At 37.8% G+C, this 26,772-nt stretch overlaps 1 protein-coding gene across 2 annotated transcripts; it reads left to right on the forward strand.

The window, feature by feature from the left end:
* Positions 1-562: 562 nt before the first annotated feature.
* TMEM64 (transmembrane protein 64) lies at positions 563-24,842 on the forward strand. Of its 2 annotated transcripts, XM_050802622.1 has the most exons (3): positions 563-1,531; positions 15,171-15,326; positions 20,956-24,842. In XM_050802622.1, exons 1-3 carry the CDS (start codon positions 737-739, stop codon positions 21,145-21,147), a joined length of 1,143 nt encoding a protein of 380 aa, XP_050658579.1. In that variant the 5' UTR covers positions 563-736; the 3' UTR covers positions 21,148-24,842. The 2 variants fall into 2 exon arrangements, with proteins under 2 accessions (XP_050658579.1, XP_050658580.1); XM_050802623.1 differs by lacking the exon at positions 15,171-15,326 and having other exon boundaries at positions 722-1,531.
* Positions 24,843-26,772: the final 1,930 nt, after the last annotated feature.

The raw sequence follows: 26,772 nt of genomic DNA on the forward strand, positions 1-26,772 counted from the left end.
CAAGCCATATGAAACCCACAGGGTGACCTCGCTACCTGGGAGGTAAGTCTGAGACAGGGAGAATAGGGCCAAGGACAATAGCAAAACCCTCCTCAGAACAGGACAAGAACGCTTTCCCCAATTCGACAGGGTAGCGGCGGATGTGAGCGCCACTCACAGATGCCCGCTCCGATAAGAGGTTACTGCGGAAACGACCAGGAGGGAACGGGCGAGGATCCAAGCAGCTCACGGACTGGGGTCGCCTCTGTCCGAGAAGGGGAGCGCGCGCCCTGACACGCAGGCATGCGCGCGCCTGTGGGAAGTCGGGGAGCGCGCCCCTGCCAGTCGCCCCGCCCTCCCCAGAGCTCCTGCCCTCCCAGCAGTTGCTCTCAGCAGCCCTGGGCCTCCGCTGGCCCACGCAGACGCCCCGCGACCCCTGCAGCCTGGCGGGCAGGCGTCACGGGGGCGGGGCCAGAACACAGCCCGCTCCGCCCCGAGCGCCCGCGGCCCCGCCCCTCTGGCCGACAAGGGGCGGGCACCGCCGGAGTGGGCTCCGTGGGCGCTGGGGCGGGAGTTTCCTCACTCCGCCCGGCCGTCGCTCCTCCGCTGATTCGGCGCCCTTGTCCGGGCTGTCTCCCACCCCCTGAGCGGACGCAGGGAGTCGAGGCCGGGCGAACCGGGCGCCATGAAGGGCAGCTGCCTAACAGGCGCCGCGGCGGAGGGGCTAGTCGGCTGAGGGCCCGCGCCGGGCTGTGGCATGCGGAGCCCGGGCGGGATCCTGCTCCAGGCGCTGCCCCGGCTGCTGCAGCACGCGGCCCTCCCGGGCCTTGCAGAGCTGCCTGCCCGCTGGGCCCTGCCGCGGGGTGCGGGCGGGGACGGCCTGGCGGACCGCCTTCCCCGAGGGGGCGGGGCGAGCGCGGCGGCGGCAGCGGCGGCGGCCTCGGGCGCCCTGCTCGGCGCCTATCTGGAGCGCCACGGTCCGCCAGCGGCTTCGGAGCTGCCGGAGCCGGGCGGGGCCTTGGCGGGCTGCCCCGGGAGCGGCGGCGGCGGCGTGGTGGTCGGCGTGGCCGAGGTGAGAAACTGGCGCTGCTGCTGCCTCAGCAGCACCTGTTGGTGCCGGAGCCTCGTGCTGGTCTGCGTGCTGGCCGCCCTGTGCTTCGCTTCCCTGGCCCTGGTCCGCCGCTACCTTCAGCACCTCCTGCTGTGGGTGGAGAGCCTTGACTCGCTGCTAGGGGTCCTGCTTTTCGTCGTGGGCTTCATCGTGGTCTCCTTCCCCTGCGGCTGGGGCTACATCGTGCTCAACGTGGCCGCTGGCTACCTGTACGGCTTCGTGCTGGGCATGGGTCTGATGGTGGTGGGCGTCCTCATCGGCACCTTCATCGCCCATGTGGTCTGCAAGCGGTTGCTCACTGCCTGGGTGGCCGCCAGGATCCAGAGCAGCGACAAGCTGAGCGCCGTTATTCGCGTCGTGGAGGGAGGAAGCGGCCTGAAAGTGGTGGCGCTGGCCAGACTGACCCCCATACCTTTTGGGCTTCAGAATGCAGTGTTTTCGGTAAGTAGGGTCCCGCTGGCCTATCCCTCTCCAAGTCTGTTTTTGAGCGGTCTTGTGGCGGCCCTAGGAGGGCGCTCTAGCAGATAAACACCAGCAGAGAAGTGACATTGAGGGCAGGAGTTACAATTACTTTCCATCGCACCCTGGGAAATCTGTCACACACATAAAACATACCTAACGCGGAGTCTCGAAAGACAGTTTGTTAGATAAAAAACTAATGTTCCTTTTCGGGATGGGAACGTAATTAAAAATGAAAAGCCCTCTTAACAGTGGGCATGCAGGGACATGAATGGAAATGCACATCTTTAATACTTGTCATCTTTTGTAGCAGCTTTGGCAACATTTAGGGAGGAAAGCTTCACGTTTTTAGCTTTCTCTCTTGCTTGCATAAATACATCCAGGGTTTTGATTCAAGTTTTTAGCAACATGGACCGAAGGAAGTGTTTCAGTAAACAGTGGAGGAGCTAGTTGCAGACTCCGATTTTTGGAGTTTCCTATATTTGTAATGGGCTTTTTCTTCTTCAAGTAATTGTGCTTTAATGCGATGTAAAGGAGAAAATGCTACTGTTTATCTTTCTTTGGAGGAACTTCATTTCGAAATCGCAGGGCGGTGAATAAAACAGAACAGATAACCTTTTGCTCAATTAGCGTTTATTTTTCTTCAATATATGCACCATTATAGACTTTTCTGTGCTTGTGTTCATATGTTTTGCTTGCCCAGGTTTTTATAGCTAGTGTGCATCTCCATGCAACTGATTTAGGATAGAAACACTGCTAGTGAAGAGATCATTTTACTGGAAGAAAGGAATCTGGTCTACAAACTTTGTGACTTTGGATCAAATTACTGACCCTGTCTGGCTTCACTTTTCTCTTTTATAAAGTGAAGGACTTAAAAAAGTAGATTACCGTGTTCCCCAAATTCAATTATTCTAAACTACCAAGCGTTTATGTAGATTCCCAGGAACTCAACCCTTCAGCTAGACTTAAAGAAAACTGTACTGAAGTAAAAAGATAATTGCACTCAAAACCATAGGAATTGATGTATTTTAAGTGATTCTGATGCATTGTTTCAAAAAGTAAATCATTGTTAGTCTCTGGAAACTTTCTCATTTTGTTTTGAATTAGGAATAATTCTAACCAATCTACCTCTTTGTGATGAAATTAAAATCTTTCCCTTTTTTCTTTTCTTTTAAATGCCTTTTGCAAACCTCTTGATTCCAAGCAACAGCAGCAATGACTATAATGGTATTTGGTAGAGGCAGTGGAAACAGATAAGCGGTTTTCTGTAGAGATGAAGTTTAGTGTTAGCAGTAGTTTGGTATAGTCTTAAATTTCTTTTTCATACCCTCCTATAGTATGAAATATAAACTTGAACTTTGATCCAGTCTTGGGTAATAATAAATAAACTATCCCAGAACTTTGAAAGAAGGTTAGGCTAAGGAACCTGAATAGATTGATTGTTAGTTTGTGTTTCAGTATAGCATGTATCCTTGGGCCTTTTCTTGTCCACCTACTGCATGCCAACTACTATCCTAGGCTCTTTCCACATATTTCTGATCCTTAAACCAGCCCTGCAGAAGTTGATTATGCACATATTATAGACTAGTGTCTACTAGTTAGGAGCACAGGGCTGGTGCTGTGGATTCCTGCTGTCTGCTTAGAGTCTAGTGACTTTGGGCAAGTTGTTTATTCTCTCTGTGCTTCAATTTCTTATTTGTAAAATAAGGAAAGTAATGATACCTACTTCCATAGGATTATTGAGAAGATTACATGAGATGAATACATGCAACAGAGCCTGGCTTAACAAACACGTGTTAGCTTTTGTCGTTTCTGTTGTTATGACCCAAGGTCACCAAGGTACTAAACTAATGGTGGAGTCAGACTTTGAACCATGGTCTGATGGTAGGGTCTCAACCCACCACCTCTTCATTTCTTCAATATATATTTAATGCCGGATATAGTCATGGGTAAATAGTAAGGGCTCATTATGTATTTACTGATTGACAATAAGGTAGGCTTTTCTTTTGATTATGTCTGTTACATATTAAGTATGTGACTAAGAAGTTGTATTTTGTACTTGGTAATAATTTAAGGTAATCATGTAGTTGAAACTGAGCTTGACAAGGGACAACTCTGAATTTAGCATTGTGTGATCCATAAAAAAGAAGGGGAAAAAAAAGAAAAATGGTCTCTTGTAATAGGTATTATTGTCACCATTTCACTGAGAAAGAAACAGAAGCTCAACCATCCAGGAACTTCTTCAGTCACCCACCTACCAAGTGGGTGAGCTAGGGTTTGAACTCAGGATCAGCTGATATGGTGCATCTTACTGTAAAGTTTTTACTCATAGCCATAGCAGGGTGGGCTCTGAAGCCACTGGATATGGTCTGTTATGTCCTGTTTATACCTATTGTCCTGAACTGCCTGCTTACAGAAGTAGTCCTTTCAACTAGAACAGTTTACTGAATTCACCCAGGATATGTGAAAGAAAAGAAAGCTTAGTTAAGGCTGATGTTAGTTTTAGTCTGACTTTCCTTTCTGCCTTCTAGAACTCCATTCTGCCTCCTCATATACCCTCTCTACCTCATACCCCTCCTGCTGACCATAGCTGCCCCCTTTCTAGGCATATTTCTTGTGTTTGCTACATCCCTCCTTATCTTTGAAATCATCCTTTTTTTAAAAAAAAAAAAAAACAAATTCCAGTTAAAACTCATTTTTTTTTTTTTTTTTTGGTGCCCATAATTAGAGAAATTCATCTGGGCTTACCTCAAAGAAGTTAGGTGTAGTGGTCATGAGAGGCCTAGGCTTTGGAAATAGATGATCCTGAATTAGTCCGTGCCATCTGGCCTTCTCCATTTCCTCATCTGTAAAATGAAGTAGAGTTATGAGGCTTAAAAAAGCTGATACTGTGAAGGCATTAAGTATTTTGTCTGGCTCATAGTCACTTCCCAGTAATTGTTAAGTGTTATTATTATTTGTAGTGGTGGAGGTAGTTGTATTCACATTTTAGAAGCAGGAGCTGATTGTAAAGGATAATATATGGAAGAAGGAAAGGCGCTTTCCCTTGCTTATCTCCTCTGAACCATTTTTTTCCCCTTCTCCCATGCATACTAGAAACTTGAAATCAGATTGGTTCCAACATTTACAGTGTCATCTTGAAGTAGTTATAGTTACTCTTTTGAGCCATACTTTCTGTTGTGAGATGTGTTTAATAATACATGCTGCAGAGCTGTGATAAAATATATAGTTTGCTCATTATTTGCTATTTCTTTCTCACCATCCTCTGCATTCCAAAATGAGGATACTGAAACTGAGCTACTTTTAAAAAAAATTTAACAAATACCTATATTGTACTTAACTAATTGCTAGGCACTGTTTAATCATGCACTCATAACTTATTTACTGTTCATTTCAGCCATGATCCTCATCATATAGCTGAGGCAGTTGAGGCACAGTGGTGAAATAACTTGCCCAAGATTACACAGTTAGTAAATGTTTACAGTCATTAACTTACTCAGGGTACTAGTGTTGGTCCAAGAAGAGCTGGATTTCCCAGACACATCCTGATTCCAGTTGTAGAATATTTGTCCTAGCGCACCTTGAATATCGGACATTATGGAGGACTGGGGAAGGTTCTATACAGTTGACTTAGGTATCATCCCAGATGTTAGAGCAGGGGTCAGAAAACCACAGCCCAATTTTTTATGGCATACAAGCTAAGAATAATTCTTCCATTTTTAAATAGTTGGAAAAAATACCACAAGAATATTTCATGTACATGAGAATTATATGAAATTCAAATTTCAGCATCTGTAAATGGTGTTATTGGAATACAGCTGTGCTCACTTATGTGTATGCTATGTGTGTATCCTTTTAATCCAAAATGGCAAATTGACTAGTTACTACAGACCCTACTGCTTACAGAGCCTGAACTGTGTACTATCTGGTGCTTCATGGAAAAAGTTTGCCAACTTATTCTGCCTTAGAGTCACAGCAACAAAACAGCTACCAAGCCTGAGCCCCTGCAACTGTAGGAAGAGGCCCTTAATTTCTCACATATATCTTATATTTTTATTTAACAGAAAAAATTTTTAAACAAAAGCAATCAATGGGTATTGTGTGTAAAATGCAAATAAAATAGAAATTAGTAAATTTAAAAGTGCAAGACCTTACCCATCACTGTGGCTCACTTCTTAGTGAACTGCTTTATAGAATTGTTTGTTACCAAACCACCAATTACTTGGTTATTTATGTGAGCCCACCATAGGTTTGAAGCAACAAATAGATTCTTTGTTTTGGAGGGAGCCAGGGAGCTGTGAAACTGGTACTGACTGAAATAATAATAGTGAAGGATGTCATTATAACTTTAAGCAGATATAACTGTTTTTCAAGTTTTCCTAGAGTTTGCATTGAGTTATCAAGAAGATAAATTACTTTTAGTAATTTAGTTTATATTTGAACTGAAATTTATTACAACTAAAGAAAAGTTTTTGGCAAATGACTCTAAGACCACAAATACAGTATAGTATCTTGGCTTATGCTGTGGGGTCTTCTGGTTCTGTCTTAGCTCCTTTGTAGCCCTGGTGAAGTCATTTAATGATTCTGGCCTCCAGTTTTCCTTATTTGCAAAATGAGAGGGTATAGATTAGGTCAGAGTTTGCTTTTAAAAAGACAAGTGTTCTGAGCAACAATGTAACATTACATTTTATTTTTTAACAGTTTAGTGATAGTGTGTGTTATAAAAATAAACATTTTCTCATTTTCTTAAGTTCTTATTCTGTAATGTTTTCTTATTTTCTTAAATTCTTATTCTGTGCTGTAGATATAGCCATAGATTCAGATAAAGATATGATAGTCGTAATACTTGTCACTGTATCAGTGTATGTAATGATGATTTCTTCTTACTAGTAAAGTGTAATGATTTGCTGCCAGTGGTACAGTTCAGGCAAAATAGAAAGGCAGATGCAGTCTGTGTTTTGAAAGAGTTGGAGGCTGGCCCTTAAGGGTCAGATAGGATGACCAAGTTGTGTAATGTCATCTCAGTACACATCCTGAGACCTCACAATACCACTGAATGCAGCTGACCTTTATTTCCTTGAAACTGTTTTCCCCTCTTTGTGTGTCTTTAGTTATCTCATCAGCTTCTGCGTTTTTTTGTGTCATATGTAGGCTTATAATTCACTAATCTATATCTCTAGCCTGTTATATTAATGTATATACAGTATGTTTTATTAACCCTTTCTAGATTTAAAAAAATTTGTTTAAAAGCAAAGAGGTTATTAAAACGTATTTTAACAATATTTGTTTTTTCTGTCTATATGTATTCATTGTAAAACCTTTGAAAAGTATAGCAAGTACAAAGAAAAAAGTCCTTAGCATTTTAGTGTTTATTTTTCTCTTTTGCATTTTATTGATATGTATTTTTAATATAATATTGAGTTAATGATTTTTGTGACCTTCTTTTACTTGATGTAATGAACATCTTGTCATTACATGTATTGCAACATGACTTTTAATGATTGCATAGTCAGCTGTAGTTTTCTATCTTTGTATCTTTTTTATTCCTGCTTAGAACTGGGCCTTAGATATATATAGAAGGCATATGATACATTTTTTTAGTACAAACAATAAACCTATAGTATGTCAGATTTTATGAAGAAAATCTTTTCAACTTGTGTTCCAGAAATTATGTACAATAAGAGACACATTTTTCCCCCCTTGGGGGAAGATTCAAGACCTCTGTGTGTATGGGGGTGGGAGGGTGGAAGGGTGGTTAAACCAAATTGTCAGATAAATTGGTGACCCCTCCCTAAGATATTTGGGAGCCATTAAAAGCAGTTCCTAATTTAGGGACAGTGAACTCTTGAAGAAGCTTGCATAGATGAAGATGCTTCTGTGTCGTAGACAGACATTGACCTAACCATTTCTGTCAGTAGAAATCTCTTTACTCTGAAGCCCTCTCTAGCTATTAGGGTAGGGTCTCAGCACTGCTATGGCCTTGTTTTTTGTTTTTTTTTTTTTTTTTTCTCCAGTAGCAAGACTTTTTTCAGTACTCTCAGGGTTGCTTGAGAGACCCTAACAAGAGGGTCTTAGCCTTGACATTAGGTTCACCTTGGAGGTTTCTGGAAATATTTTTAGTAGTCATTCAGTAAATAATTGGTAGGTGCCTAGCATGTGCCTGCTGCTCTTTTAAATGCTGGAGGTGTAGCCGTGAATAAAATAAAGTCTCTCCCTTGAGGTGGTAGCATTCCAGTGGAGAAATAGCATTCTAGGTAAATCATGGTGTAAGTTTTGCTGAAAATAAGTTAATTTTCATTTATAACATTTTTTCTGTGTGCTTGGCAGAATGTTCTTAATTTCTGAAAATCCAATTAAAAATGGACTTTGCATTCCAACTTGTTTATAAACTGGCAACTACTCTAGGTTTCCATGTTTATAAATAAAACATTGTTGGTGTTGATACATCCAACCTCCAATAAACATATATTTAGCACCTAATATATAGTAGGCATTTGTTAAGATCTAGGGACACAATGAGGACCAAGACAGGCAGATCCCTTTCCTCACAGAATTTATAGTTTGGGAAAGGACTGAGGGGCAAACAAATGGCAAAACCTTCAGTTGTTCTCCAGTGCAAAGGGGACAGGGAAGTATAGTTTCTGTCAGAGCACTTGAAAGCACTTAAAAGGCTTGTGGCATCTGGGAAGGTTTCCTAGAGTAATTGATGACTGAGTAGTGAAAGACAGTGTAGGACTTTTTGGAGTAAATGGAGTGGAAAGAAGGATGTGCTTGTTGTACTCCCCAGAAGGAACAATGTAGAACGGCCCAGAGGGAAAGGGGAGCAAGTAGTGTTGTAGGAACTGAGACAATTTTGATGTGACTGGGACATAGTGTGACAGGATGTGTGAAATGCTCAGAGGCCAGATCATGAAGCACTTTGTGCTGTGAAGAACCTCATGGCAGTAGGAGGGAGTTTAAGCAGGATTATTCTCCCTTTTTAAAAAGATTTCTGCAGGAGTTAGCATAGGTAGTGAGTGGGGTAGTCTGTGTGTCAGGACCGGAGAGGAGACTAAATTAGGAATAGGCCCAGACGGTGGATAGATTTCCCCAGAGAAGGTGCGGTTGACAAGAGGTAGTAGATATTGGATGTGGGAAATGAGGAATTAGCTGTGTGCCTGACTGACGAGGTTTCCAGCTATGGCCGCTGAGTTTGGGAACACAGCAAAGATGAAGAGGTATTTTGAGGAGCAAAGGAAAGAGAATATGCAGTTAACGTTTTTCTTTAAACTGATTTTTAAACTTTTGATTTTCTGAGAGTGAAAAATAGTTGCCATTTATGAATGCAGTGGAGCGATCTCGGCTCACTGCAAGCTCCGCCTCCCGCGTTCACGCCATTCTCCTGCCTCAGCCTCCCGAGTAGCTGGGACTACAGGCGCCTGCCACCACGCCTGGCTAATTTTTTTTTATTTTTTAGTACAGACGGGGTTTCACTCTGTTAGCCAGGATGGTCTCGATCTCCTGACCTCGTGATCCGCCCGCCTCGGCCTCCCAAAGTGCTTGGATTACAGGCGGAGCCACTCACTGTGCCCGGCCATCTCTTCCCCAATTTTTCTGAAATATTAGTAGGAAGTATTTTGGGGATATATACAGTAAAATACTTTATCAGTAAATATTAATTAGATGAAAAGACCAAACTGGTCATTTTAATTTCTCTTGACCAATCCTTTCTTAACAGTCTTAGGGATTCATGATTTTTTTCTATAGTGATTCATGATTTTTTCCTATATAATGTAATTTAATATATTTTAATTGGAATTTATAATATTTTAACAGTAATTTTGTTAATAAGCAGCATCCCAAATACCAAGCAACACGTCTGTACAGGAAGGTATAATTTGCCAAAATGAATGCTAGATTCACAGAGCTGCACATAAAATTTGAGGTCTTCTGAATACAGGTCACCTTTATATTCTTTATTACATCCATGCCAGGATAGTCTATGTAAAAACAAAGTTTCTTGGTGGGTTAAATTAAAGTGGTAAAACCATTGTGTAAACAGCTATAATCTTAGAAAGCAGAAGAGCTGGGTCAGGTTTCCTGAGAGCTGTGCTTGGTGCTTTGCCTAAGAGGACCGACCACAGCCCCAGCTTCAGTGAATGTCCTAGTGATAGATCTAAAGACGGAGGTTCTCTGTTGTCAGCTCCAAAAATGCCATGTTCAGAGGTGAATCAGCTCTTGCTCTTCAGAATTACAGTTTTTTTTTTTTTCCTCTCATTTATTTTTCCCCTCCCAGATGGAATACTTCTTTGTTTTCAGGATCTATTTGGTATAGTGGTGAAATGATGTTCTACATGTTAACCCCATGTTAAGTGAATCACATCTTCAAGTACATCATGTACCTCTGGGAATAAAGGATATATACTTTTATAGTGCTTCTAGAGTTTTTAAAACATGAGAGGATAGCAGTCAGGTGGTGTTTGCCATCCCTTAAACTCTCGCTGTGGTATCTCATCACAGAAACTAACTAGCAAGATAGCATTGATATCCTAGGTAGAGAAATCTAGGGGTTCTTTGATTTGGAATACAAATCCTGAGCTAAAATGCTGGGGTACTTGCAGGCAAGAATTCCAATGGTATTGATCTAGGCTCATGTTTAATGTCTTTCTACAAAGTAAAACAAGGAGACAAAATTTTAGAACTTTGATGCTTGAAGACTGCGGAGAGAAGGCTGGATGCATCTCCTTTTGAAAACAAGTATTCCAAATATGTTTGTCAAAGACTGAGCTAGATGGAAATTCTGAGTAAAATTTTTGCTTATAGGAAATGCTGTATTAAAATAGGCCGGGCGCAGTGGCTCACGCCTGTAATCCCAGCACTTTGGGAGGCTGAGGTGGGCGGATCACAAGGGCAGGAGTTCAAGACCAGCCTGACCAACATGGTGAAACCCTGTCTCTACTAAAAATACAAAAATTAGCCAGGTGTGGTGGTGCACGCTTGTAATCCAGCTACTCAGGAGGCTGAGGCAGGAGAATTGCTTGAACCTGGGAGGCGGAGGTTGCAGTGAGAACAAGATCGTGCCATTGCACTCCAGCCTGGGCGACAGAGCGAGACTCTGTCTCAAAATAAATTAATAAAATAAAATATTTTGGAAGAAGCTGTTCATCTTTAATAAAGTTCTTAGTAGTTTAAAACCTGTGTACATGTATGTTACTGTGTTGCTCCATTGGTTAAAGCATTGAACACTCCAGCAAAAATATTTACGATTATTAACTAAAATTATATGTATGTATAATAACACTTTTTCCCAAGGGTAAGGTTTGGTCATGAAAGATTTGATAAACTTCAATTTATGCAGTTTATGCATGGGTGATGGTCTTGTTGAGTTGAGTGATAGAGTTGTTTCAGATTTATGAAATCTGTTCTTAAATTACCCATTTGAATATTATTGATGTCATCTGTGAATGTCAATTATGTGTTCTATTTAGAGAAACTTCATTACATTTAAAGGTAAAGGTTGTGGCCAGAAGTGTTGCATTCTGAAATTTCTGAACTGAAATATTTATTTTAAAGATAACTTCCATAATATGGAATGTTTTGTTATTAACTGCAATGTAATTTTTATAACATTCATTTTTGTCGTATGTTCTTACTTTCTATATCTGACATGTTTATTCTAAAGAAAGTTCTCTGCTCCTATAAGTGCTCTAAATTGAAGAAGGAACCTTGCTCAGCTTAGCTCCATTCACATCATTCTTTGACTAGACTCCCTGGTACCTTCCCTCTGAGTATAGGCTCCTTCCTCTTTTATCTAAGGCCCCAACATGTATCACCCCATCTAGTTTTCCTGTCTTTATTTTACACGATTTCTTTGTGTGTGCCCTATAGACAATCCTAGCTGTGCTGCCAACTTTATGAGTACATTCTGTACTTTCCCTGCCATTGCACTGTAGCATGGGCGACAGAGCGAGATTCTGTCTCAAAAAAATTAAAAAAATAAAATAAAATAAAAAAATAAATAAATAAAATAATTTGGAAGCAGCTGTTCATCTTTTGTTCATTCTCTTCTTGGAACACCTGCCTTCCTCATCCTATCTATCTTTGCTTGCCGAACTCATACTAGGCTTTCAGTGTCTGCCTTGAATCCCTCTTTTCCCAAAAAGTTACCCTTTGGCCTCCACTTCTACAATTAATTTTCATCCTTTATTCTTTAATGCTCAGCATGTAGTCCTTCTCAGTGCTCCCCATTCTGCCTATTTCTCAGGTAGTTTATGTTTACTTGTCAGTGTGTAAATCCATCAGTGGTAGGCACTGTGTCTTTTTATCTCTTCCAAGCACCTCTTGGAGCATCTTGCATTAGTAGTTATTGAGTCAGTGATCGATAAGGTGGATTGTTAACAACCAGTCACTGTAATATTCTTTCTAAATCAGCAGTAATACATCTCCAGTTCATTATCTATTAATAGAGTTGAATGTAGTTTTATTGAAAATATGAAATGATTTTTAGATTAGGTTGTATTAATAGTTGTAGAGTCACCTATAGCTGTTTAAAATATCAGATTTTAAAATTAGTAAAAAGGTTTAATAAAGTGGCCAGTAGCTTTCTTATATACCAGTAATACTCAGATGGGGGTGTGGAAAAGTTACTTTGAAAATCAATAGTAGTGGTAACAATAATAACATGAAATGCTTAGAAATAAACTAATAAGAAATGCATGGGATACGTGAATAAAGTGACCAAACTTTAGTAAGAGGTATAAAAGAAGATTTTGAGTAATTATAGAAAAATTTCTGGATAAGAATACCTAATATGGTAGAGATTTCAGGTCTATCCAGATTAATTTGCAGATTTGCCTTAATCCCAGTATAAAATTTACTCTTTTTTTTTGAGTGATAGAATGATCTGCAAGAATAAATATGGCTGAGAACAGTTATGGCCATTTTTAAAAGAAACATAATGAAGAAGTTTGAATAGAATGGGAAATTCCTTGCCAGGTATTAACTGGTAGTCTTTATTACAATTTAGTTTCAGTACAAGATTTGAGACACCAATGTTTTAGTTCTATACAAGATTTTAAATATAAATGGACAGTTTTAGAGCTCCAAATAAGCCCTTTTTATATGAAATAACTTTTATTTCTACTAAAGTAAACATAATAAGTCAATGGAGAAGTTATTGATTATTTAGTATCTAATGCTGGGAAAATTGGCTATTGGGAAAGGGGAGGGATCAGGCTATATCCTCACCTCGAATTTGAGTAAATTCCGGAAGGAATAAGTGGTGAATGCTAAAAAGAAAAACATAATCAGAAGAAATATATAGGTAGAAATCAACAATAGACTCTTAAAACACTTTCCAAAGCTAAATGCATTGGAAAAATAAGAGGACAAAATAGATAATATTTTATTATGTAAAAATTTAAAAACATTTGTATGTCAAAACATAAAATTAAGAGATAAAGGACACTTTAGCAAAAACTATATGCCACATATAATAGACAACAGGTTGCCCTCACTATATAAATAGTTCTTACAAATAAGAAAAACACTTAATATCCCAATAAAAAAGAGCAAATGTGAACAAATAAACCCATAAGGAAATGTGAATAAAAAACGTATATAGAAAATGTGCCAATATAAGTTAAAATAGTACAGATTAAATAATGATGAAACATCGTTTTTACTCCTATCGAAATAAAGATTAAAATTTAATATTTACAGTTGGTAACAGTATGACAATGGATGCGTTCATGTATCACATACTGACAGGTGTGTTGAATCATTGTGAACATTTTGGAAAATTAAGTTTTTTACTATTTGAACCAATAATTCTAGTGATCTATCCTACCAGAGTTAAGATACATATGTCATGTATTGCTGTATATCAGATCAAAACTTAGTAGCTTAAAACAATCATTTATTGTCTCACAATTTCTCTGGGTCAGGGATTCCTCTGCAACTAGCTGGGTGCATCTGACTCAGGATCCCTCACAATGCTGCAGTCAAGGTTTTGGCCAGGGCTGCAGTCATCTTAAGGCTTGACTGGGGCAGGATTCACTTCCGGGCTATTGACTGGCTATTTTTCCAGGCTATTTTTGCTAGCTATTGACTGAACACATCAGTTCCTTGCCACGTGCGTCTCTCCATGGGAACTACTTAGAGCATGGCAGCTTACTTGGTTGAGGAAAAAGTGGAAGTCCTATTCTTTTTGTAACCTAATTTTGGAAGTGTCATCTCCTCACTTCTGCTCTTGCCTGTTTGCTAGAAGTAAGCACGAAGTCCAGCCCACACTCTAGGGGAAGGGATCACACAAGGACATGAATACCAGGAGATCAGGTCATTAGGAATATTTTAGATGTTGCCTAACACAGAGGTTAATATCCAAAAGACGTTATCATAATTTTAGAATTTTTTAATAGCCAAAAATAAATGTAATTCCATATATACAAAAAATGAAGCAATGTAAATATTCTACAGTAGGAGCGGTTAAATCATGCTACATTCAGACAATGGTAGTATAATTGCATAATAATGATAATTTTCACCTTTTTTGAGTGTCAGTCATATGCCAGGTATTTCCTAGATACTTTAGAAATATTTCTGATCCTAACAGCCATCTAAGCTGGTGATGAATTTCATTTTACAAATGAAAAAACTGATAGTTAGCACTTTGGGAAACTGAGGTGGGCGAATTGCCTGAGCTTAGGAATTCAAGACCAGCCTGGGCAACACGGTGAAACCCTGTCTCTACTAAAATACAAAAAAGTACGGCCGGGCGCGGTGACTTACGCCTGTAATCCCAGTACTTTAGGAGGCCGAGGCAGGGGGATCACGATGTTAGGAGATTGAGACCACGCTGGCTAACATGGTGAAACCGCATCTCTACTAAAAATACAAAAAATTAGCCGGGCGTGGTGGCGGGCGCCTGTAGTCCCAGCTACTCAGGAGGAGCTTGCAGTGAGCTGAAATCGGGCCGCTGCACTCCAGAGCAAGACTGTGTCTCAAAAAAAAAAAAAAAAAAAAAAAAAAAAAAAAAAAGAGGTAGCAGTGTGGCGGCGTGCGCCTGTAGGCCCAGCTACTTGGGAGGCTGAGGCAGAAAAATTTCTTGAACCCAGGTGGCGGAGGTTGCAGTGAACCCAGGTCGCACCACTACACTCAACCCCGGGCGACAGAGCGAGATTCTGTCTCCAAACAAAACAAAACAGAGATTTAGAGACAGAGTAGCTTATTGAATTCTCAGCACCAGAATGCCATTCTAGGGTTGTCTGGCTTCAAAGCCCAGCGACCACACTGCTATTTAAGAATGCTTTTGAAGAATATTTAATGATATGAGGAAGACTTACAAAACTGTTTTTACAAAGTTATCTACGTGTGGATTTTATTTACATGAAAGAAAAAGTCACAAATGTTATCTTTTGATGGTAGTATAATAGAATATTAAAATTTACTTTTATTTCATTCTAAATATTCTACATTCTGCATGTATTCTCTTTATAATCATTTTGTAAATTCAGGATACTGTTGTAAAGATGTCAGCTCCTTCCCAAGGAAATACCACTAGTTAGACATATACACACATTTTTTTATGTTGAATTGAGATTTTACTTGGTAATGAATCATTCCCTTTAATCTACTCTTCTAGATTACTGATCTCTCATTACCCAACTATCTGATGGCATCTTCGGTTGGACTGCTTCCTACCCAGCTTCTGAATTCTTACTTGGGTACCACCCTGCGGACAATGGAAGATGTCATTGCAGAACAGAGTGTTAGTGGATATTTTGTTTTTTGTTTACAGGTGAGTTTAAGGCCAAGGGTTGTCTCTTTTTTTTCTCTCTTTTTCTTTTGGTATGGCATTGCTGATTTGAGAGATTTCATTGAAAATAATAGGAGGGTTTTTCCATTTTAGATTTTTTTTTCTTAGTTCTTTTGGTACTACCTCATATTTTGACAACATTAAAATTTTTTAATTGTGTGGATATATGCAAGTGTGCAGAACTGAATTGATACAGAAAAATCCTCTTAAAGAGGCAAAAAGAATGACAAAAGTAAGATTATTTTTGTAGTGATTATTTTCAGAGTCATCACAAATCAAATACTGTATTTTGACTTTGTGTGAAATGTGCCTGAAAATAATTTTAGTAAGATTGGGCAGAGTTGAGTGTTTATCTTGTTACTTTATATTCAAATTATTGAAACTCACCTGTTTGCATTTTTTAAAGTATTATGTTGACAATGTAAATTTCTTTCTAGTACAATTTGATGTGAAACAAAAGATTTGTTTTAAAAAGTATTACCTCATAAAAATGTCTAAGGTTTTCTATTACAAGTCCAAATAAGACTTGTGTAATGGATTATTATTACCATGCAAATTGTAATATAGTTTGGGGCACATAAAATTTTACATAAGAGGTTGATGAAAGAGGAAAATACTGCCATGTAGGCAAATTTCTTTAGAGCCTTTAAATTTGCATGCAGAAATAGTTAAAAATTTATTTGTGATTGATTTTATTCCTGAGATTTAACAAAATAGAAAATCGTAATTTTTCATGAACTAGTGAGATGATGATGATAGTTAACCTTTATTCCATGCTTTATATGCCACATATTTAAGCCCATTTAGTCCCTACGAAAACCCTAGGAGGTACAGATGTTTATTATCTTGAGCTGGTTATTTATTATACATCTCTTCCCAAATCTGCATTCAGTGACATCACATTGATAGTTTGAAATTGCCCATGATGGGAATATTTACACCATGGGAAATGGCAAGTGCTGTAAATCAAGCCCCCTATCTCTGATCCACAAGAACTGGTTCACAAAGACACCATTAGATAGTAACTTGTTTAAAGTCCCCACTAATAAGTGGTGGAGCCAGGATTTGAACCAAGGTGGTTGGTTCTAGAGATCATGCTCAAAACCAGTAGAATATAGTCAGACCTCTGTATCCATTGGTTCCACATTCATGGATTCAGCCAACTACAGATTAAAAATATTTGGGAAAAAAATTAAAAATAACAATATAACAAAAAATAGCACAAAAAAGCAATGTATTGCAATAACTACATAGCATTTACATCATATTAGGTATTATAAGTAATGTAGAAATCATTTAAAGCATATGGACGGATATGCAAAAGTTATATGCAGCTACCATGCCATTTTATGTAAGGGATTTGAGTATATGCAGATTTTGAAATCTGGGGGGATCCAGGAACTGATACCCCACAGATACATGGGACAACACTATACTCCTCTAAGCAAATAATACTAATGAGATGGTCCTCCAGACTTACTGGTCTTTTAACTTATTAGTTTTAACTGTTACTGAGTATATGGTACCATATTACAGATTTTATTTTGGTGGCATTATTCTCAAGTTTTTGAGACTCTATTGTGTTTAAAATACTATGATAAAATAAAGCCAGAGTTAATTTTCTTTGTGCTTACGAGGTACAAGTTTAGTACATAAAGTAAAACCATGAATATTTACATTGAAATATTGCCCAAATAAAGCTTATCAATAAAAGTACTTGCTTTAAGAAAAATTTTGTAGTATGTTTGATATGTAGAGTCAGTTTTTTTCTTTACTTTTTTCCCCAGAGCTATATTTTCTTTAGATAATCTGAATCTAAGTTAAATGTTTATGTTACAGTTGGTTTATTTATATTAATACAGCACGCTAATCATACAAAGTTAAACTTTCTATGCATTATATCTATAGCACAGTGTATCATTTATGATCATCCTACAGTACTGTAAAATTAATGTGTATCACGTTCTCAGACTTTTTTAGTATGAAGTTAAGCATATTTTTTTTTTAGTTTCCTGAAAATAAGTAATCTATTTGAAACATTTTTTCCCTTTGACTTTACATTTGAGTAATTAGAATCCCTCATTGTTAATAGCTTGGAGATAACTTTTACTATTTAAAACTTTTTATGTGTCTCAGTAAATTATTCAACCATAGTCAATGAAGTTCATGGTACTTTTTAAACTATAGAATCTTCTTTTATTTAGTGATTTCTCACCCTTTGGTTAAGCTGGCAGATTTAAGCTTAGAATACAAAACAGTGGGGAAATCACATATTTCTTAGCCTAGGGATTTATGAAAAGAAGTGAAGACATGTTTACGCTTGCTTGATTTAATTGATATTAGTTACAGCTTAATTTGTATCAGGAGGCATTTAATGCAGCTTACAAAATATATACAAAAGAATAAGAAGATAGCTTAGGTTAAAGCTAGCAGAATAAGTATATTCATGAGATTCCTCATATTTTCTAGAAATGAGCCACAAATTTGCCTCTGAGTTTTATGGCTGCCAGCCTAAAATAAAGCAGTACAAAATAACTGTTCATAGGAAGCCACAACCATTTCTTGTATAGTTTGATTATCCCTTATCCTAAATGCTTGGGGCCAGAAATGTTTTAGATTTTGAATTTCCTCAGATTTTTAATATATTTACATTATGCTTACCTGTTGAGTATCCCTAATCCAAATGTCTGGAATCTAAAGTGTTCGAATGAGCATTTTCTTTGAGTGTCTTGTTAGTGCTCAAAAACTTTTGGTTGGAGCCTTTGAGATTTGGAATTTCTGGATTAGGGATTCTCAACCTGTACTGAAATCCAGCTTAGATTCTGTGGTCTATTTAGTTACTCTTCCATGCCTGTTATTTTTCTATGTACCTACCAACCGAAACCATCCAAGTTTTATCTGCTTTGCCCCTATTCTTTTGGGGAAGTCATGTAACCAAACGGATTGATATTTAACTCATGGTTGCAAATCTTCACCTAGTTTCTCAACACTACCCCACATCCCATCTCTCTCCTTTGTCTTCTCACTCCCCTGCTGTTGTCTTGAAATAGTTAATTATTTTAAACTATCTTCACTTCTCCTCACAATTTGACTCCTTCACTTGCTTCCCTCTTTATTGTCAACAGATTACCTCTCTTGCTTAACAGAAAAATCAGAAGCCTTCAACTGAGAAACCCCTGAATTTTCATATAAGAAATCTGTTAACTTCTTATGTTCCCGCCCCTGCTTAGCCTGCTTTCCAGTTAGCATTAAGAGATGCCTGTCTTTCTGTGTGACGCATGACCTTCTGCCTGTGTTTGATTCTTTGATTTCATTTTAATAAGAAAACTTTTAAAAAAATTGACTATACCTTCTGTTTCCATTTTCTAAATGCTTTTAACACTTCACTTGGCTAAGGAAGATGGGGAGGGCTTGTTGGGGGATAGTCCAAATCATCAGGCCCTGGGATCAGAAGTGCAGCTGGGAAAGTCCCACTTAAAGATACAACCATTTCACCCTTGCTATCTGTGGCCCTGCCACTTCCTTCCCTCAAACTGCTCTTTTTAAGGCTGTCAGTAACCTTTTCTAAATGAGATGCACTTTCCAGTTCTCATCTAGCTTGACCTGTTAGCAGTCTAAGACTCTTGACAGTGTCTTCATTATTAAAACACTCTTCCCTTAGTTTGTTTGATACCAGTGTCTTAACTTTTTTTCCCACTTGCCTGGCTTATGCTTAACTTCTTCCTTTCACCCCTTATATCTGTGTTTTTGAAGATTCTAGCTTAAGTTTTCTAGTCCTACTCTGAAAACTTTTTTCTTTAACAGCAAATCCAATTACTCTGATGGTTGCTGAGATGTGCATTTGGGTAAAGATCCTCCCCCCACCCTCATCCTACTCCCCAGCACTGTCTTTAGCTCAGTCCTCTTTCTATAGCTTCAGACCCATTCCCTGACATCCGTGAACTTTTTTGGATATCTAACAGGCACCTCGAATTCAGCATGTCTAAAACAGAACGTAGCATTTAATTCACAACGCACCCCCCCCAATATTTTCTTCATCTCTTTAAATGGTGTTTCCCTTTATTGATATGTAGCAAACGTAGGAGTTTTCAGTAAATATATCTTGTTTCTTTTAAGAGAATTAACAGAAAGCAATTACAGAATTTAAAGACCCAGCTTTAAGATGCCTAACTTATTTACAATTTTACTGAGTGATGGGTACTCATTTAATGGCACCCCCTAGCGCAAGTTCCAAGTTCCTCCCCTCTCACATTTACCATACCCCAAGTATGCTCTGCTTCTATTTTCTCTTCCCCAACCACCCTCAGCACTTGGATTTAAAATACTTTCCCCATAAAGCTTATGTTATAATTATGGGTAGATTTCATTGAAATTGTATTATATTTCAGCATCACTTTTGGTTACAGCAGCCTTTGTAAACTTGCTGGGACATTAAATAACACCTGCTGTATTTGCTCCAACTCCTAAAGAACTGATTTATAAATGAACTTTGGAATAAAACTCATTTAGAAAATGTACACTGCTTAGACATTCTGAGGAATTGTACATAGAATGTTAAAGTGGGCTAGGTGCTGTGGCTTACCCCTGTAATCCCAGCACTTTGGGAGGCCGAGGCCGGCAGATCACGAGGTCAGGCGTTCGAGACCAGCCTGGCCAACATGGTAAAACCCCGTCTCTACTGAGAATACAAAAATTAACTGGGCATGGGAAGCATACATGTAATCCCAGCTACTCAGGAGGCTGAGACAGGAGAATCGCTTGAACCCATGAGGTGGAGGTTGCAGTGAGTTGAGATTGTGCCACTGCACTCCAGCCCGGGCGACAGAGCGAGACTCCATCTCAAAAGAGGAAAAAGGAAAAATGTACAGAGGGACCATAGCTTCCTATAAGACAATGAGAAACTGAAGCTTCCCTAAATCACATCACTAGTGAGTAGCTAAGCTAAGACTAGAAACCTAACTTTCAATTTGATCGGTGTGATTATTTTTTCTAGTATCCCTTTGACTAACATTTTAAAATAATCATCGTATTTTCCTCTGATTTTGTTTTTTCCTAAGTATAGGCAGTTTCTTGTTCACAATCTCTTGTTAATTTCTTTGGAAGTTTATTGGCATTTCATTTTTTTAAGTGGTCCATAATACTTTTAATTTTGTCTGCACCAGATAGTTCATTGTAAATGGTAGTGCTTCTCACTAAGTTGGCTTAGAAATACCTATGGACATTTATAGTCATGCAAAAGTATAATACATTAATTATACCAACAAAGTTTAGCCAGCTGTTACCTCTGTTGTAGACATTTTTTATTCCTTGAAGAAAGCTTTTTGGTACAAAGAGACAGGTTTGGCTTGTATCAAGTGAACCAAAAGGAATGTGTGTTTTCCTAATACCGTGTCATGGTTACCTGTAGACTTCGGTCCTCCACTCCCAGGAGAAGCAGCAAAGGAAAGAATAAACAATAACTGTATGCAAACTATTTAAAAATGTATAGCCTTTTACCTACCATCTTTGAGAAGCACCCGGTTTGAAGCATTTCTAAACCAAATATTTATTGGATTTATCTTTTTTTCTGTATAAAATATTGATAACTGTAATGTTTTATTTTTATTCACAGATTATTATAAGTATAGGCCTCATGTTTTATGTAGTTCATCGAGCTCAAGTGGAATTGAATGCAGCTATTGTAGCTTGTGAAATGGAACTGAAGTCCTCTCTGGTTAAAGGCAATCAACCAAATACCAGTGGCTCTTCATTCTACAACAAGAGGACCCTAACATTTTCTGGAGGTGGAATCAATGTTGTATGATTCTAATGAGATATGTGATTGTCAAGAGCCTAGTGTGCTGTCTAAGGTCTAGCAGTCACTTCACTAGTGGGCAGAGACAAGTTCTAATTGTATTACGGCACAAACAAAACTGACTCGTTTTTAAATTGCACAATTTTTTTTTTTAAAGCTAGAATCATTTTCTGGATATGTAAGTGTAAATGTAGATGCAAATTTGGCTGCACCTCTTTATCATGCCTGTATTGGCCTATAGGTCTGCACTTTAGTGTTTTTTAATTGTTTTATTTCTGGGTATTTACGAACAGAGAAATAACCCAAATATTATTTCTGATTAGTGTCTTTATTTATAAAGCCCATGAGTTATTTGTATGCATATTTCCTACTTGTAAAGATGAGTAAAAGTATGCAGTTTTAAATGTGTAATATTATTGGATGTTCTTTGCTTTGGTAGTCTTTCCAGAAAGGATAAACAGTGGGTTTTGTTTTGTTTTGTTTTATTGTTTAAGTGGGACCACTTAGCTTCTCATTTCCTTACTAGTTAGAGAACAGACATTAATTTTCAGTGGAATGTATTTTTGCAGGCATCATGTTGTTACAGGGCCATTTACACCTATTCACAAAGCTTAAATCCTACCTTGTGGGACTGAAGTGCTCTTAAGATAACTGTTTATTTTCACTGTGTAATATGCAAAGCAAAAGGGAAATTATTTAGTGGGTAGTGACTCAAAATTAGAACTCTTGTTCTAATTCATTTACATTGGCTTTACCCTCCTTAGATTTTTCATCAAAGGGCTGTCCCATTGCAATCTTACTAAAACATTTTGTTAAAATAAACTTTTTTCCTTTTTATATTAATAATTAGGCTTTTAAATAAAAATATTATTCGTTTAAAATGGTGGGCTTACCATCATTGAAGATGTCACTCAGGTGGCCTTGTTTGATCAAAACGCCTTTTTTAAAAACCAAGCTTTAAAAACATGTTTATAATTTCATGAAGTACATATATATTGTTCCCATAGTCTTCAGCTTTAAAACTATAAATATGATATTAAGTTAATGCCCAAATTTGTGTTATTTGCCCTACTTTAAGTAAGTTTATTTTCTTTGTTTTTTCGGTACTTGTTTTTCTCTGATAAGACTCAGGAATTCTGAAATGTGAAATTGTCTCAATTCTTTCTCTTGTAGCATGAATCAAATGTATTTATTAATAGCACTTACGACTATAGAATATAATTTGGCATATGATTCATATTACATATATATTATTCATTTATTTTATTTTAAAAATAGTTTAATTATAAACTTAATGAGTTTTTTTTAACAAATGAGATTATAGCTATTAATGCAAATTTTCTGGTAGGTATCTCTTTTATTGCTATGACGATTCCAACTTATCAGAGACCTCCCATTTGCCTTTTCATCATGGTAAAAGCTTTGTCCTCATCTACTAAAGTACAAAGGAATTATTTGGAAGCAGATTATTTTAGTCTTATGCTAGAGATGAATTTGTTCATTTTAATGGGTGATCTTTTTTCCCTATCAGGTGTAATTGCTTTCCTTTCCTTTATAATGTGTAAGTTTTCTCACCTTTGACTAACAGTAAAGTTCATTTATATGTCCATACCAAGAAGACTTCAGTGCAAATACTTTGAGAGCACCTGGGTCTACAGGACATAATTGGCCTCCAAATCCTCCTTTCTTGTTAATAGTAGGAAAATAGATACAGTATTGGAATACCCTTATTCTTTTTTGAGTCCTAACTACTCATTTCTTTTTCTTTTTTCTTACTTTCTTTTGAATCCTAGTTGCTGGTTTTTAATGATTTTAGTTTAACAATCCCAACCAACAATACATTTGATTTATTTTTTTCTGTCTAACCTGACAGTCTTTTTCGTGTGCTTCTTGTTTGTTGGTTAGTTTTTGTGAAAAGAATCATTATTTAAGATCACTATTTTCATACTTGTTTTACACTTCACATATTTGGAAGTGCATTTATTTACTTAGCATTTGTGACTTGAATAATTTCACCAAATGAATACTTTTTGATAGTTTGTAATGAGTTCTAATTGTTACACTTTGCTTGGTACTTATAATAGATATGTAAAGGTAAAAGAAATAATTTTTCTGTATTCTGCCAATCTTAATTTTATATAATAAATCATCCATTTTTTTCTTAAAATAGTATGGATTGACTGTTTCTAAAATACCAATCTATGGCTGTGGTTTTTCTTTTCTTCAGCATTTCCAGCATCCAAGTAAACAGTAGTCCCTTACAGTCCTGCTACCTGCTGGGTGAATTTGGTTGCTGGGTTTTCAGGTTGCATTCACAATAAATCGTGCAAAGCATTGCCATGCCTTATTTACTCCATTTTTAATCCTGTATCCCGGATTTATGGCAGCAACAACATCTATAGGGTACTTTTATGTTGTCCAAATATTGCTGTCAGTCATATATACTTATAAAATGTCTCCAGTCATGTATATTTATAGAAATGTCAAATTTCTCAGACTGTTAAAGTGCAGTATAAAGTTGCTTAATGCACACTTAAAAATGGTATATAATTTCTGAATCTTTTGAAAGATGTGTTCTTTTTTAATTCTTTGGGCGTTTTCTTAAGTTTTACATATTTTTTGGTTTATTGTTAATGATTTTGTTTACTCTTTGCCAAATTTTGTCATGTAGGTTATTTTACAATAGCACCTTTTAAAAGTGTATATACTAATTTACTAAGTATATTCATGTCCATTTTTATTTGATCATCTGATTTGTGAAATAACTTGAAATTTGTACTGTTTGGTTTGTGAAAATAATATTACCAACTCTCTGTCATTAGAATGTGTATTTTATGTTCAGAAGTGACTGGGTTTATTCAGAGCCAGCCATTCTCTCCCTTGATGCACTTTGTAACCAGTTACAAATCCTTTTAGGTGGCTTTTGCCTGATAGGGTCAAGTGTATTACTATAAAACATTTTTCTTCTTATGAAGCTATTAAGTTCATTAGTTACTCTTATTTCCCCTTGTTGTAATTAAGTGGTGCAAGTACAAGTATATCCCCAGCATTCCTGTGTGTGAATGTGCACTGCTGATTTGGACTGTTCTTGAGAAAGGTGCTGTGACTTACATATGTCAATATTTATTGTCTCTAGGGACATCTTTAGAATGCTTGAGAAAGTCGCTAGGTGTGTGCCAGGTTGGTGCAGGTAAACCCATGCTGTTCATAGCCAAGCAGCATTTGCAGAGAAAAGGAGAGTTTTACATAGACCCCAGGAAAAACAGTACTAACCTAGTTGATGGCCTTGGTGGTGGAATTTTGTTTCAGCCAGAGGCTACTCACTATATCAGAATGATGTTCAGTATAACACTATCTGATTTTTAGATTGGCCAATTTCTGTTGTAATCAAGTATTTAGTATATAATTTTTTAAAGTCATTGCTTTAATCTGAAAAGCCATTAGAAGGGAGAGGAATCACTGTTCTACAGGACATTTAAAACTCAGGAGTTCAAATAACCTCACATATTGAACATAAACTGTTAACTTACTCCACAACTTAATTCTAACCTGATACTTATGAATTGCAAAGTGATTGCTGCAAACTATTTTCTAAGGTGGCTGAAGATTTAAAATAGATGATTCTAAAGGGAAATCAGTAAAATGTCTTGATAATTGGTATCCAAATCACTTGTGTGCCTGAGAAAATAAAAGGTAATATTTTACTTCTCGCTTTTCTTTCTTTGTCTTTATATTTTAATGGATGTAGAGACCTGACCCATGAGAAGCAGTGTTTCAGGGGATAGGAAGGATGTGCTCCTAAAAATGAGAATGTTGATAATTGACGCTCCATGGGGTGGTTATGATTCTGGAAGAAGCCCTAAGGAGAAATGGTTCTGACATCTTAAATTGGCACTCACTCCAGTTTTTTTCTACATCTTTAAGTCATGAAATGCCACCTGCCAAACAATTGTTATTCGTTCATCCCAGCTAGTGGCAATATTTACGATGCTTTTCATAATGTCAAAGGACTTTAACCAATTTAATTTTCTGTTGATCTCTACCCTATTTCCATGACTGTTTCCAAAAGCCGCATTCCATTTGCCATAACATTTTCATCTTAGCACCAAGAACAATATTTGTCCTTGTCTATTTGTAGAAGCTCCAATACCGTTGTACACCTTTTGTTAGCCATTTTGGACCAAAATTATTTGCTAGTTTATAAAATGGGCCACAAGACGTAGCTACATGTTGCAGACTACTTTCACCCAGGTGGTGTAGAGGAGCATTCGTCATGACGATAAGCATTTTGACATTGTGGTGTGCTTGTTATTCAAGGTTGTACGATACTGTCTGCCATGCTTGCTCTTCTTGGTTGACAGTGCCTATTAGCATCAGGAGTGTGGGGAAAGTATGTATTAGTGGTATACTGTATTATAAGTTAAATATTTAACATTTATGGGGTAGCATTATATGCATGGTGATATTAAACAAGACATATGTATATAGTAAATTTATATTTAAGCACTCTGCCAAGTTTCAACCAAGTTGATTATCCAAACTGCTAACTGATATCACTGTCTTAAATGTGACTTAGTGTTCTATAAGGTCACCTGCTAGATGAAAGACTCAAAAATCCTAAAATATTCAGTGAAGTTCAGTAAGAAAGAGTGAATAGAGTATGTATTGAACAAAAAAATAATAATTCCAAAATTACAAAAATTTTAGAGTACAATTTGAGTGGTATGCTTCAATGTAAGTACGTTTATCCTAGGAGACATAAAATTCATGACCACCACAAAGTAGGAGAAGCTAAGAGGGAACTCTTTGGTTCTGTCTTTGTTGATTGTCAAGCCATTTTCAGTAAAGTGATTTTGGCCTGTTTCATGCTCTAGCTCTTATAGTCCTGTCCTAAGTTGACCTTGGCAGGCAAGGCAGGAACTGAGTTATTTTCCACTAGTTTTTTTTTTTTTTTCTTTCCAGTTAATTACTCTGATTTTAAGTAAATTAGCTGGTTTTGTATCATCACATTTCTACTTTATACAATAGAACAGCTTTGTTTGGAATGAGCATTTCAAGTAGTTTTCGTAGCAGAGCATTAAATTATTAGATGGATTTGGAATAGGTTCTGGGAACATAGAACCTGGGTTTTTCCTTCCCTCCACTTGGTGCTGAGTGCATATAAGGCCTTGCTCTCTGGTGGGGGTCTTGGCAGAGAAAACCAGGACAGGATTTTCTCATACATGGGCTGGCAAGTGCCAGGGGAAAAGACTGGAGAGCAGATCTTGAAGATCTCTTTGGCTTTCAAATTTGAACTTCTGAAGAGAAGTTTGATATTGTCCCCACCAAAATATGTCACTTCTCCCTTCCTGACCCCCAACAAATGGCCGAGAAGGAGGGAGTGTTCCCTGCTGCCTGAGAAGAGAATTCAGGAAGACCAGAGACAGAGAAGCTTCCTCCAAGAAACTCAGCCTGCCTGCTTCATGTTCCACCACTGACATTTCTGATGTCTTATATTAATTGCAGCTTTGTTCTTAGTGTCAAACAACTGGAAACAAAGTGAACTTTGTTTTCAGCCCTTCTCTTATGAATACATTGTGATAGATCCACACAAGGAAGATTGAGTAGCTATCAGAAAGGATGAACTAGATGTAT

Source organism: Macaca thibetana, chromosome 8 (assembly GCF_024542745.1).
Source record: "Macaca thibetana thibetana isolate TM-01 chromosome 8, ASM2454274v1, whole genome shotgun sequence".
In the NCBI taxonomy this organism is placed as follows: Eukaryota; Metazoa; Chordata; class Mammalia; order Primates; family Cercopithecidae; genus Macaca; species Macaca thibetana.